The 14758-nt window shown below is 38.7% G+C and overlaps 1 protein-coding gene across 2 annotated transcripts in view; it reads right to left on the reverse strand.

Annotated features, from left to right (window-relative positions):
* Window positions 1-6434: 6434 nt before the first annotated feature.
* Window positions 6435-14758, reverse strand: part of PARG (poly(ADP-ribose) glycohydrolase) — a 61474-nt gene continuing 53150 nt past the window's right edge. For both annotated transcript variants that reach the window (XM_032695126.1, XM_032695125.1), the window contains exons 16-18: window positions 11917-12022; window positions 7816-7944; window positions 6435-7178 (exon numbers count right to left, since the gene is read on the reverse strand). In XM_032695126.1, the coding sequence (XP_032551017.1) occupies window positions 7009-7178; window positions 7816-7944; window positions 11917-12022 (405 nt within the window). In that variant the 3' untranslated portion in view covers window positions 6435-7008. The remainder of the gene's footprint in view (window positions 7179-7815; window positions 7945-11916; window positions 12023-14758) is intronic.

The raw sequence follows: 14758 nt of genomic DNA on the forward strand, positions 1-14758 counted from the left end.
AACTACTTTCTGGTGTTCCAGGTACACAAAACAAAATGACTTGACCTGGCAGCCTGCAGACTGAACCAGGCAGCCTGCAGAAAATTTTCCATGTTTTTCTTATTCCCAATTCTAAAGTTGCAAGATTTAAGTTTGTAATTTCCCCATGGAGTTCCAAAACAAAAGTGACTTACTCAGACACACTCAGAGCTCACGTTGCTATTTTCAGAGAAACCTCACCTTTCTTTCCCTCTCCTGTAAGCAAAGCAAGACTATGTCAGTGTCCAGTCAGGACAGTCTTTCACAAATGAAAACCATTAACAGGCACCCAAGGGAACTCATACAGGTTTCTCCTTGGACACCAACACATGGGAGATGGCAACCCAGCAAATGGAACACAGAAACAAAAACCAGTTGCCTCTCTAAAGAGTTTTCTGCCCTCTTTGCAAAGACCTGCAAACTTGAAAACTAAAGGCTAATTGGGAACATACATCCATGCCCCTCTTACAGTTGGTCTTGATGACAATTTCTGAGAGAATCCAAACATCACATTTAGAGAGCATGACTATAGTGGACTCCTGTGATAAATGTGAAAACATTGAAGTTTACCCCTGATTCTGTCTCTGCTTTCCTGGTTTGTTCTGGTTTTTAATAGGTACACTGGATGTAGCAGTTTCTAATAGCAATTTCTGAGAATAAATATAACTGTTTCCAACAAGCAAAATAATTTTCTATGTCTCCACCAAGTGAGTGTAGAAGGGTGAAAGCACTGTCTTTGAGCAAGAAGTCTCCTAGCACACTCCTCCACCCCAAAAAGATGTCAGATGCTCAGCAGCCATTACAGAGCACATCCAGGCAGGATTCACAGAGGTTTAATTCCTCACATACTCCAGATGTTGTTCCCAGTGTAAACTGTAGTTTACACAAAAGCTCACAAACATTGTATTTCCACGTAAAAACACCCTTAATGCCTGTAACCTTTAGCTAAGGTCAGACATTTTAAAAAAGTGACGACACAGGGATGTATTAAAACAAACAGTTTGCAATTTGACATTAGTACCTTCCTACAAAAATAGCCTGGGAAGGAAATTTCATTATTTGCATAGGGACAGTGATTAGATGCTAACACATGTAACATATGTCTTCCATCCAAGCTGGTAGTGTCACGTGTGGCACTACATTCTTGTCTCTTGTTCTGTTAACTCTAAGCATGGACTTTAAAAACAAATCTGCCTCATTGGTCTTTGGCCCCCTTCTTATTTAGCAAATGCAGTTTTTATCTGTGCAGAATCTCACTTCGATAACTAATAGGAAGCAGCTACAGTAGGTATAAGAATTCCAATAATTTGCAGAAGGCATCTCTTTAAAAACAAACAAACAAACAAAAAGGTGCTACTGAACTGGGCCTTCCAAGTGAAAATAAGGGAGCAGGGAAGACAAAGCATCTGTGGGAAGTTCTGTACAGAGTAAGTAGGTTCTTACCTGCGTGTTACATGAATTCTCCAAGAGAAGATTCACACAAACCAACATTTAACACTTGGGTAGAAGGAGGAGTTGAGGTTTTTCAGTAATCTTTACCCAACCAGGCAAGCTCTTGCCATTTTACACCCAAAAAAGAAATCCCCTCATTGTATTCCATTGCTCTGCAAATTTGAACATCACAGTGGTCCTCTTAGATACTCAACAACGAAAAAAAAAAGGGCAAAAAAAATCTCACATTTTTAGTATCACCTGTTTAAAATACCATTAATAAATAAAGAAAAAACACAGGAAAAAAACAACACAAAAACCTGTCTTTTTCTTGTTGTTTGGCAGATCAGTTGTGCAAAGGATTTTCAGTGCAATCCACCTGATTTAGAGGATTGACGTGTTTGAACTCCTGAGCAAGCACAGCCAGGTTGTAAAGACAGCGCAATCTCTCTCTCTCTCCTCCTCTCTAGTGCTCAGGTTCCCCTGTGCCCTTCGCAGATTTACAGCAGCTGATTAACGACAATATTAATGATCCACGCTCCCTGTCGCCCACAGCAGCTTCTTTAATCCCCTGCAATGCATGTGCAGGCACAGCAGAGCACACACACCCCCACCACCATCCAGTGTCACACAGCACTGCCAAGAGGACTTGGAACACACCAGTGCTTCCCTTAACTGCAGACCAAGTGCCACTTACCAGAAGCGTGCAGTGAAGCCCCGGCTGACAGCTCAGCTAAGCAGGAATTGATGGCATTGCTGTAATGGAGTTATCAGTGACAGATACCTCCTATGCAGCTTCCAGGTCACACTCACTTAAGCAATGATAAATGAGCATGAAACACTGTTAGCACAAAACAAGATCATAAATACTCAATTCTGAGCTAAAAAAACTAACAACTTCAGACAGCTGTAGCATCTTGCAGTTTCTACGATTTTATGGATGTTCTCACTCCTGTCACGAGTGTACCACAAAAAAAGTGAAAGATGACTTTATGCAGATATTAAAAACCAAAAAGAACCCCAGTCATCCTCCCAGAGCAAACATTGCATCACCCCACACTGACTTAACTCACAGTTACCTCAGTGACCCTGACAGAGTTTGTAACAGCTTTAGGAATCCCAAGGTCTGACATCCATCTGTCCATCCTTCTGCCATATAACGCTGCTCAGGCTGAGAGGATGCAGAATGTTTAGGATGTAAATGTCATAAATGTAAAATTGAGTTGTCTGGGACTCCTCTATCCAAACTGACATAGGTGGGAAAACAATGGGAAAAAATGGGAAAAGCACATGGTGAAGCAAATTGTGCTTTATTCACAGGGATATCTTCCCAGGCTCCATTTGCTTTTAAGAACTAATACAGTGTATTCCTGAAGGTGTTTGCTGATTACAGGGAGATCAGTGACAGCTGGGGACAGGAGAGACTGGCAGCTGCTTTTGCACTGCAGGAGCAGAGTGTGAGCACCTTCTGCCTCCCCTCACCTGGGGTTTACAAGGTACAACACCAAGGGCATCAACCCTTCTCCCTACCCAGCCATCACACAATCAGAGCCCTGCCATCCCCAGCTCATCCTGCTCTCGGCCAGACACTGCTCATGGAGAATGGGATCCATGTACGACGGACTAAATCCTTCAGTATTAACACTGCAAACTTAATAACCACAGCTGCATATAAAACCTGGAGCAATCATACAATATTTTTATCCTAATTTTTTGCAATGCTAAAAAAATGAATTCCTTACTGGCTCAAAACAAGATTTTTGAAAAGCAGTTTGAAATCTCATTTAGGAGGATTTCAGCCCCACTCTTACAAACCCTATGAACACTTATGTAACATGTTTATTATTTACACTTTTTAGGGGTTTATTTGCTTTTGTTTAGTGACATTTCCTTCATGAAGTTCAAAGAGTATTCCCAACACTTGCTTGCTTACCTAAAGCCTGGGAACTAACATCAAAATGTCTGCATATGTCCATACACATGGATGAAACCACACCCTCCCAATTTACAGTAGCTAACTCCTTTTTACAGTGCTGCACAGATGGAAGCAACCACTCTACTGTACAGTAAGAATAAACTTCTCAGCTATGTTTAATGTGTCAACTTACTGCTAAAACTAACTGTAGTGCTGTGCCATGTGTGTTCAAATGTGCTGGAATTTCTCTGTCCTGGAAAGGAAAAATCACAAAACCTTGCTTCAGTCAGAATTTTTTAATCATATTCCTACAAAATTATGTAAACATTAGCATACATATCCAGAAAAATCAATATAATATAATGGTGCATAAACTGTAAGTTTAGAAGACTGTCAGGAACACTTGAACAGTTTATAAATTAATATATACAGTATTGGGTACTCTTCATCAGATAAGAAAACCTCAAAACTGAGCCATTTAGGTGCAAGAGCCGCAAAACAACAGAAGTGCTCCAACACCAAACTTGGCTATGATGCAACATTGCAATCGACAGGACTGCCTGTTGTAGTTCCACCATAAACATTCCATTTAGCCACTAAAAAGTATAAAAGAAAAGTTTTGGTAGGAAGTTTATTTTTATTGGAAATCATATAGCAAACATCCCTAAAGTAATAAAAAAACCCAAACCCGGAATACTCCATAAACAGGTTTCTGGAAGAGTGAAACTGAAGCTCTCAAGGCTGCACAAGGAGATCATCAGCATCTCCATTCCACTCTACTTCCAGCAGAGCACCAAAGGCCTCACTAAAAGAAAACATTTTGGGTAGTTTGTAAACAGAGAGTGGTGGGTGGAGGGAAAAAGAAAGATGCAGAGCACATATTGGGCTGACATGCAGCATTCTGGGCAGTTCAGCTTTTCCTGAATTAGGACATCATGAGAATGTAACATCATTGTTAACTTGCTGATTTTGGGCTATTTTGCTTAAAGAAAAAACAACCAAAACAACAAAAAAAACCCAACCAAAAAACCCCCCAAAACCAACCAAAAAAACCAACCAACCAACCAAAAACCTCCACAAAAAAAAAAAAAGCCAAAAAACCCCCCCTACTTAAAAAACCCCAACCCCAAAAAACCCCAAGAAAAAGAAATTCTTCAGCCTGCCTGTGATTAAAGTCATATTCAAAGCATTCTTGCAATGTTGCCCTTTACAAGATCAGGAACACACCACAGAATGCAGGATATGTCACTCTTATTCAGACACCACATTAAATGAGTTACTTTCCTCTCCTCCTGTCCATACAAGCATAATTCATAAGGGAAAAAAAACAAGTATGGTAAACATACCCTAATGAATGATCTCAAACAAAAGGCATTCTTCCCCCTATTAGAAAACTCTCAGTATCACTGAAACTACAGACTGCATAAAAAGACTAGGATTATCAGGGAAGCACTTGACACTGCAAGAACTCTTTTAACTGAATTCCTCTAATATGATCATCAGAGAATCCCTCCGAAGTTAAATTCTTCTGTTTCTAGAGTTGAAGTAGAATTTTATTCCACCATATTTTGGTACATTTTTCATACCTGACCAACCACTTCTTACAAAGAAAATTCATATTGCACTAACAAAAATGCATTTAGCTACAATAAAGGGGAGGTCATATCTAGCCATCTAAAGCTTTTTGCTCTATTTTTTCCAGTTGTTTAGGAACAAATTCTGTTAATCTCTTCTTATAGGAAATCCTGAGTAGTAAGGTGAAGAAGGTTTGGCAGATAGCACCAGTTTTCCATCACTTGTCATAATTAACAGGGTACATTTATCATCAGCAATGCATCTAGAAGCACTATCCTAGTTTAACCTAAATGCCCAAATAAGATCCAATCAGCTAATAAAACACTGTTATTCCTATTACCAGAATCTGAGCCAACATTGAAACATCAGGAGGAAAAGATTTCTGCTAAATCTGAGGACATAGATTGCAAATACAGAAAGAAGCCGGAATTGTAGCACAAATCTCTTCCTTATAATGGACAGGGGGGGAGAAAACTACAGGAAGAACAGGAAAAAACCCTTAAACTGCTGTGTCCATCACCTTCCCCCACTTAGGCTTAACGCCAAGGCATAGCACTCTGAAGGTGTTTATAAACAACCCAAACTCTTCCCTATTGCTTCCCCCAGAGCAGCTCAGTGAGTGCTTTATTGTGAACCAGACTGCCAACAGCTTCTGGCATTTAATTACCACGGTGTCTTTGAGGCTTGGAGAAGTTTTATCTGACATAAGTCAAAAGGATTCACTGATATTAGAGGCTTAGGTCACTACATTTCCTGCTGCAGTTTTACTTGTATTGCTAACTCGTAATAGCAACCATGACAGACCTGAAAATCTAACAAAGAGGAGGCTAAACTTAGGAATTTGGGCTTAATCCGAGTTTAAACTACTAAAAGACAAGTCTCACTGGATTGGCCCTGTATGTAGACCTGAAGAAGTTTCATCACAGATGTATCTGCAGTTTTGTGTAAACTATCAGTGTACTACAGCAACACTAATTTGGTATTCACAGGTAGTAACAGCACAGTTTTTACACATCTGTCGCTGACTCTGCATTGTTACCATTCCCATGTCTAAAATGACACAGGTGCAAACTCCTAACAAGACCTCATGTCCTTATCTGTAGCCTGCAGACTTTCCTCCCACTGATATGTGATTTGTTTCCTCACTCACGTTATCCCATGGGGATCTTATACTCACATATATGCACACTGTGATAAAGGAGAACTGATATGACAACATAAACACAACTAACAGACCTTAATTCAAATATCACCAGCAGCACTGAACCTTGAGAAACTTCAAATAGACTAAGACCTTGTTCAATGTGGTAACAGATAGCACCACCAAAATGGTATTGAACAGTTTCACATGAAAATGTTTCCCTCTGCTTTGGTCACATTTCTCATTTTCCCACTCTCCCGTACTTGGTTTTTTCTCTACTTCTTCATGCTCACCTTATGCCTGATTTGATAGAGACCATGCAGTTGTGAAATGCATTATAGCTCCTCCAGAATCTTTCAATTTTTAACCATTTATTAAAAAAATAGATTAAACCCAGGACATTTTAAGTTAAACGAACGAAAACTTTGGTAAGAACACTGATGGCACCATGGTAGTCTTAAGGATTATGACAATTTTCAGCAAGAACAATCATTACAGCGCTTCTCTCTGACATCATCCCAGAGCTCCATGGCTGCCTGCACTCCAGCTCTGAGTCTGTGTAAGGAATCTGCATAAGAGTTCTGAAAAATAAAGGCAAAGGAGTACAGGGAAATATTCTAAAGTCTTTCAGCAATCTCTTGAGTGAAATACACATGTACCAAAATATTTTACTTAACAAGGTATAACACAATCCAGACTTACCAAAGAAATTTTTCTGTACACACATGAACAAGGTTTTCATGTATGAAACCAAACAAATAAATCTAGTCTCTCAAAGGTGTTTGGAGTTTTTTTGTTTGAATGTTATACATAACTACCAATGCAGTAAATATAGATTGAGTTAAGCCAGCTCATTCATTATGTCCAGCATTTCACACAATATACCAGTGGGAGGAGATAAACATTATTCTGATCAGATACATTTATTTTAATCTTCAAAGCACAACCCTTTTTCTTCTTCATCATCATCATCAGTAGAATCTGCATAGGACTCAATGGTGTTGTATATGAAAGAGTACAGCTTGACATCTGGTCCTGAAGTGGAACAGTTTCTGCATTCTTCATTGTAGTATCTCAGCAACAGCCTATAAATGTCCCCTTAAAAAAAACAAAACAAAAAAGAAGTAATTAAAAAACATGTAAGAACATGCCATATGAGCAATGCATGATTGCAAATGAAGGCTAGCAATGCACAGGCACACAGACATAGTGGCTAGGAATGTCTCTCTCAATGAGCAGTGGTAGAGGAGGCAGACAGCCATGTAATGGGAATGTGACTGCTTCAGGTTGTTCAGAACAGAGGATGGGCTCCCTCAACTTCCTGCACCAGCTAGCCCAACACTGGGCTTGCATACACATAACTTACAAATGTACTGCCAATTACACTGTAAGACAAATCTGTATCAGGAATGTGTAAGCAGATTTTTCCCTTTTTAAACCATTGCTGAGTTATATTAAAAGCTTTTGCAAACCTTCTACCTACGACATATATCTGTGTTTTCCAGATTCTACAGCTTAACTCCCAAGTGAATTAGAAAGAATTCCAGAAGTCTTCTAACAGATTACACTGTTGACCCTGAATCAGAAGAGTTCCCCATTCTGGAAACAGATACAAATAAGCCAAGACCTATGTGCTTGTGTTCAGGACTTGATGACCATAATTCCTATTGGAAAATTTCTGCTTATAGAGTTGGTTAAGTCTCTTTGCTGCAAGGATATATTTTTTTATGCTCACCAATAGTTTGGCCCTTCTCACAGAGAAAAGTATGCATGCTGTAAATATCCCGCATCAGCTCCACATCTCCAAAGGTAAAATAAACAATATCACGTCCAGCCTCAGCAGCTGCCAATATCTGTATTAAGGCTGAAAAAAACAAAAGAGATTATACACATAAATACAGGATTAAACCATTTGCTGAAGGGAAAAACACAGCCTAAGTTTACACCAAAGAATCACAGCACCCATCTCCAGGTGAACACTGCAAAGCAATCTGAACAACAGGTAGTTAAAATTAAGAATACTGGGCACTGCAGCTCAGATGCTGAAGTATTCTGCTAGTAACAACCACTCTTTGCAGATAAACAATGTGCTTGAAACTCAGAGGGGTTTCTTCTGGTCTGTGCCAGGACTCAGCCACTAATTATCCAATAAGTGCCTGTGGCAGCACAAGGCAACAGAGCCCCATCTCACATCCTAGTTTGAGCTGCTTGCATTGAGCCACAGACAGTGGGGTACAAACCATTTCCATGCTCTGCCACCTGTCAGCAGGAATGGAGCCAACCCTAGGTAAGCTATGCAAAGCAGGAGTTGACCCAACTTTAGCTTCCCAGAGGAAATCTGTGGTTCTGCAGCCTCTTACTGCACAATTTACGGTGTCCACCACACCCGTAACAGAGACAAGCAGCATGGAATACAATGGGCTCAGGCTGACCTGTAGGAAGTGAGTGCTGATGCCAGGAATGCAATTCATGTTATTTAACCTCCAGCTTTCTGTCACACTCGCTGGACCAAGCTGCATCCCAAGTTTTGTCAATGTCTAACATTACAATATAGACAAGACTCTGTTCTTCTATTTGGAGAAGAAAGAAAATGCTTCCTATTTTGGAAACAGGTTTTTGAAGATTCATCTTGAGAAGTGATGTGGGGTATTGATCAACAGTCCAGCTGAGCCAAGCTAATGACCCACTGCAACTGGAGAAAGTGGCTCTGGTCCACTTCTTACCCACCTCCTGACTCTTCTGCAGTTCTCAGGTACTCAAACATCTCATTGTGCTGATTCCATTTACCAAACTGGCAGAAAAGTTGTAGGAGTTGTTTTCTGCTAGAACAGCAGCTGAATTGGCTGAGTGAAGGGTTTGCCAAGAGCCAGAGCTGAGGCACGGGAGGGCCCCAGACTACAGAGCCAAGAACGAGAAAGAGAAGAACAAGGACTCAGGTAGCACCAAACTTAAAAGAGCACAGGTCTTTCACCAACCAGCACAGGTCTTTCACCAACCAGTCCTGCGAGGCTGGAGTGTCACAGAGGCAAGTGATCAGTCACACCTTCATTCCAGGGAACGTTACAACAGTCCAAATAATGGACCCCAGCAACTATTTAATCTATTGCAGCTTGTCTTACTTCAGAGCCTACTGGTATAGTTCTGATATTAATTCTTTCCTTTTCTACCCAGTAAGTAGAGTTAATTAAAATGTGATTAATATTGTCTTTGTAAAGATTAATGTTAAATAAAACAGCATACATACTGCATTGCCACCTGCTAGTGGAAGCTAAATAGAAAGTTGTTCATAGCTAACGAATCTTTCACATTTTTAAACAGAGACCTAGTAAAATACTGCATTCTTTAATCAAAAAAACCCTCTTGTAAACCCATTGCTAAAATTATAAATTGCATGATTCACATGTGAAATTAATCTCAATCTGGGAATGATATTTTAATTAAACTACTGAACCAGCTGTGGATTTAGTAAAGCTTCAGTAGTTCTGCTTTTAAAGAGTCCAATTAACTGGCTTGCATAGGGGAACAGAACCTAATGAATACTATTATTCATTCCAAACAAACAATGCAGTTTCACTTTACAGAAGATATTAAAAATATCCTCCTGTTTATTTTGAATTGCTGTAAATCTTATGAAACTAGGACCAAAGTTTCTGTCAGGAATCAGACCTCTCAGTCTTCTGGACATTAATGATATACAACACCATGTGAAATTTCCATGCTACTGATACAGACAGAAGCATCACAGGGAGAGCAGCAGAGCTGGACTCCCACTGCAGGCACAGCGATGCCACGCTGGGGCCAACACCCGGCACTCGCTGCCCATGAGGCACATCCAGGACCCCAGAAATACCACGGCAGCACCTCAGCAGCATTTCCATGAGGCCAGAGGCCTGCTTTCCTCTCCTCCCACTAATCCTACAGGGGCCTTCTTAAAGCACCCTTCCTAGTGAACTTCATAAGTAAGAACAGCAAGTCAGCTAAGGAGCACTTTCTCACAACCGACAGAAGTTAAATTTATGTATTTATGAGATGCCTCATCAGATCACTTCCTTTGCATTTTCAATAAAAAACTTTTCCAGTGTTTAGACAGTTGCACAGAGCTCCAGCAGCTACTAATTCCTAAATTATCCTCTGGTTTCAAAAGCAAGACAAGATCTTCCAACTTCTCCCGATTATATAAACCTGTTTTTTTCAGTATTGAAAGTCTTGAGTTTATACTGAAATTCTGTAGAAATTTCCCTAACTTAGCTGGAATCTGGCTTGTTTACATACCAGGTCTTTTTTATCAAGTCAGGTTATTTTTTTCCTCCCTTAAGAAGACTTAAGATTTTGCATCATTTGTGGTCTTGAGTGAAACCATATTTTATACAACTTTTGCAACTCAAAAAGATCATGACGAAATATCATAGTGCATTATGGCACTTATCTGGGTATATCCAATCGCATCAAATATTTTGGGGGTTCTGAAAGGCTCTGTTACAGATCCAGATATTAATTCTTAAAGGACAAGGGTGGATATTTGAGAATATAGATCAAAAAGTAACATTTTAAACTATGAAAACTATTTTGTCATTCCAATACACTATCAAGCCACTGTGGACAACAAAAGCTATTTACTTGGACTCAGTGATGCAGTGAGCAACCCCTATTCTAAAAGACACATCTAGTGTTGAAAAAATAATGGGTTAAATCAGATGAGCCATAGTTTCATCAGAAAGCCACACATTAAAAAAAAATATACGTGGGATATGAAAGTTGAGACCCAAGACAAAGACCTTATGCAAATTAAAGTGTTTATTAAACCTCCCTAACACAAACGAAATATGCTCAGATCCTGCAGTGAATACTGCTTCTGGTATTGACAATCTGCACTTGGCAGCCCATTTTATCTAATGGACATCAAAAAACAACTGTCAGGAAATCAATGAGCATTGAGAAAAAAATAGATGCTCAATGAATAAAACACATCAAGAAAGAAAGCTAATGAAGCTAGGAGCCTGATGATTGTTTGTCTCAATGTAGCTACTTAAAGCCATTCAGAAAAGAAAATTTTAAATACTCTCCAAATGTCTGGAAAAAAGAAAAATGTGTATTTCTACTTAGGACTATATGAGTCAGGGTATCAATTTACATGTCAGGATCCATCAGTTCTTGACTTGATGGAAAAGGTCTTAAATGAATGTAGGCATGTGATATCTGCTGCATTATAAATACTCTAATTAAATATAAAAGAACATGAGAAAGTGAGTGATATAACAGGCAAGTCAGGAAAGAAAGAAGCATGTCTAAGTGACTGGAAACCTCTCTGGCATACAGCAATATATTAAGGAGCAAAACTAAACATTAAGCATTGCCAGCAAATTTGTGAAGCCTTGCAAATTACCAGGTACTTTAAACAGCTCTGCAGAGATATGAATTTCAGACATAATCTAAAAAGTCTGCTCCAGAAAGGCCAACTGATTTATATGACTGACAACTGCAATGAACATGTTCTTTTGAGAACTAAAACTGTGTATCTATGCTTTTGGAGGTTTCAGTGCTACAGGTCCCTCTAAACCCAGCATTTTACCATCACGTACTTACCTCACACTTTAAACTGAAAACAGCACATAAAAGCAGTGTGCTTTTTTATTGTTTAAGGCCACATTACTCATGGCCTAAAGTTCAAAGCTAATGAACCAGTTCTATGGACATTTTAACTACTATTCCAATTCTTGGCTAAAATGTATTAATTAGAATAAAACAAAAAAAATGTACTTGAACGAAAACATATGGCCAAGGATCAAAATCTAAGTTATTTGATTCATTTGGACATAAGGAAATTTCTGCAATTTACCTTTTAATCGGGAGTCCCCTCCAAAGGCACCACATCCCCAGTTTCCTGTGGCTATTGCAGAGAGATGTTGAGGTGGAACATTGGGTCGAGAGAAGCCACAGTAGGCCTGCATGCAGACAAGAGGCAGAAGATGAATTTGATAGGCAGTCTGGTGCAACACTTTCAAACAGTAAGATGACAACAATAATCAGGATTGTCTTCTAGCAATGCCAAATTCAAACTACTTCAATATACCATTAGTCTTCCTTTAAATTTAAGATCAGTAACAAAAACATTTAAGGCAAGAAGAATTTTGCCTTATTTGGATCCAAGTTAAAAATTAAGATACAAGTGCTGAGTCCCAGGGATTTCACCCCAGCTACAGGTACCTTATCAGGATATCCAGAGCAGAGAATAACTAACAGTAGATGGTAGCATGTTTGTTGCTTTTTGGCCAGTTTAGATTACATAACAGCTGAACTGCTGTATCCAGTATCACCAAAATTCCTCAGAATTCAAAATAAAATACAAAATGAGGTCTAATGAAACAAATGAGGGTAGGAGGAGAAAGTGTGATATTCACTAATAAACCTTGAGTAAAGGCAGGTGCTTCCATATACAGAAGAAAAGATAAATCTCTTTGGGAAGTTTTTCAACAGTACAAAAATGTATTGAGTTGGTACAACCACCTAATACAGACTGAAGTTCCCACAGTTTCACTCCAATCTGATCTAAGCTGCAAATTCAGACTTTTGTTATAATTTGGTTATAATTTAGCAGGGTGCCCTGATTCAGAGTTTACATAATGAGCACTTACACATGATCAGGTGCATGCAGCTCTTCCAAGTCAGAGCCATTAGCGTGATTATTGTCCAAAGCAAGTTTGTACTAAACTCATAGGCCAAGCAAGCCAGCACACTGGCTGTGGGGACAATAATTCTTCAAATTCCATCCTCCCAGCAGGGAAATGGATTGATGTTGCAACAGGATGCCATTTTCTTTTCAGCTTTTACTTAATAGGCATGTATTTCTCAAGTTACCAGGACACAGAGAACAAAACCTGTCTCATCAGACACAATAAGTCATCAGCAAATACTTGGGAGGACTTCAGCAGCAATGAAGAAAAATATCTAAGTAAGTGCTCCCATGTGATTTTTCACAGCAAACAAAGGACAAAGAAAACTCATCACTTTTTTTTTAAAGAGACAATGCATCAATATTTTAGATAAGTTTCACCCAGGAATGCAGGAATATGAAAGGTTTCTGTGCAGTGCTTCCCTATCAGAAGCAGAAAAGCTGTTACTTTTAAATTACATAAAAGAATCTGGGTCTAAGTTGTAACAACTTCTAAATAATATGAGAGAACATATACTTGAAGTTGTGTGATGCTTACAATTGGTTTGTTTTCATATAAAGCTATTACATATAATTCTCACATTCAGCACCGTTTGAAACATGTTCTGCATATCATAATTCTTAGGGAAGCATTTCTTGTCAAATATGAAGCTGCACCTTTTTTTTAATTGGGGACTATAAAAATAGTCTTAATGACATTTATGAGTGGGATTGCCAGTCCAGTTATAAGTCAGTTGTTCCCTAGGATTTGGAAAGTGCAACTTTAACTGGAGAAATCATTGCTAGCAAGAGTCTTTACTAGGCAATCATTTCAAGGGGTGGAAGGATAGAACAGTGACATGTCTTACACACAGATCTGCAAACCTTCATGATGAAATCAGATACAGTGATTCATTTTTTTCTTACTCTGAACAGCTGGCTTCAGACATATTAATCTTGTTTTCTGGGTATGGGTTAAACCAAAAACAAGGGTCAGCCTCAGACATCTAACTTTTGAGGAAACTAACTGGGAATGAACATCTGGTTCTTTTAAGACAAACGATCTTAGAGAAATCATACACAGTTATAAGAAGATATACATTTTAAGAAGAATCACTTGAGGTTGTTCTCAATAATTTCATGGTGTCCAACAAAATGACAGCCAAACAAAAGAACTTCTGGATCCTGAGCTCTGTTTACTAATACTTGTATTTCAAAGCCTGTCTGCATATACTGGGGTATATGGGTCCTGATTTATTACCTTATACTAAAAATGCAGTTGCAGCTTATTCCATCAACTTGCTTTTACCCACAGAAAACTGTTAAGGTTAATATTAAATGAAATGGAAAACTCCACCACAGTACATGAAAAAAATATTTGAATAATTAAAATACTGAAGAAACTCCAATAAGCTTGATCAAATCTTTACTGTAATAAGCAGAGAATTAACTCAGGCTTAAAATTTTCTTTAAATACCACATTAGTCCTCATAAAACAACATCAGCCAAACCAATACACTTTATAAAAGTTGCACTGATCTACCATAATTTATTTTAAAAATCCAAATTCACTCAATAAAACTAAAAATTGTAGGCAGATCATAAATTCGCTGATGTAGGTAATTTGAATTTTGTTCTAAGATATCAGTGAAATTTACAAAATGTACTTAACTGTCTTTTTCAGGGCTAATTTCATTATCAACCACGAAGAAACAAGCTGATAAATGTTACTTTAGTCGAGATGCTAAGGTTTTACAACTAAATTAAATTAGTCCTTCAGCACTGTACATCACCTTGAAGGGATGTATTCCTCTTCTGGCTGAGAATCTGGGCAGCCTACTCCTGTGTTTGAATTTGTTTAAAATACATCCTATGTTATTCTACACTCTGCTATACTACAGGAAGCAGTAGGCTTTAACACCTGCAGCACAGAGCCCTTATATTCAGCACCCAAGCTAAAGCAGATGCTGCATCTCTAAATGTAGAAGGACACTAAGGAGACTGCATCATTAGCACATTCTGAACCCAA

Source organism: Chiroxiphia lanceolata, chromosome 8 (assembly GCF_009829145.1).
Source record: "Chiroxiphia lanceolata isolate bChiLan1 chromosome 8, bChiLan1.pri, whole genome shotgun sequence".
NCBI lineage: Eukaryota > Metazoa > Chordata > Aves > Passeriformes > Pipridae > Chiroxiphia > Chiroxiphia lanceolata.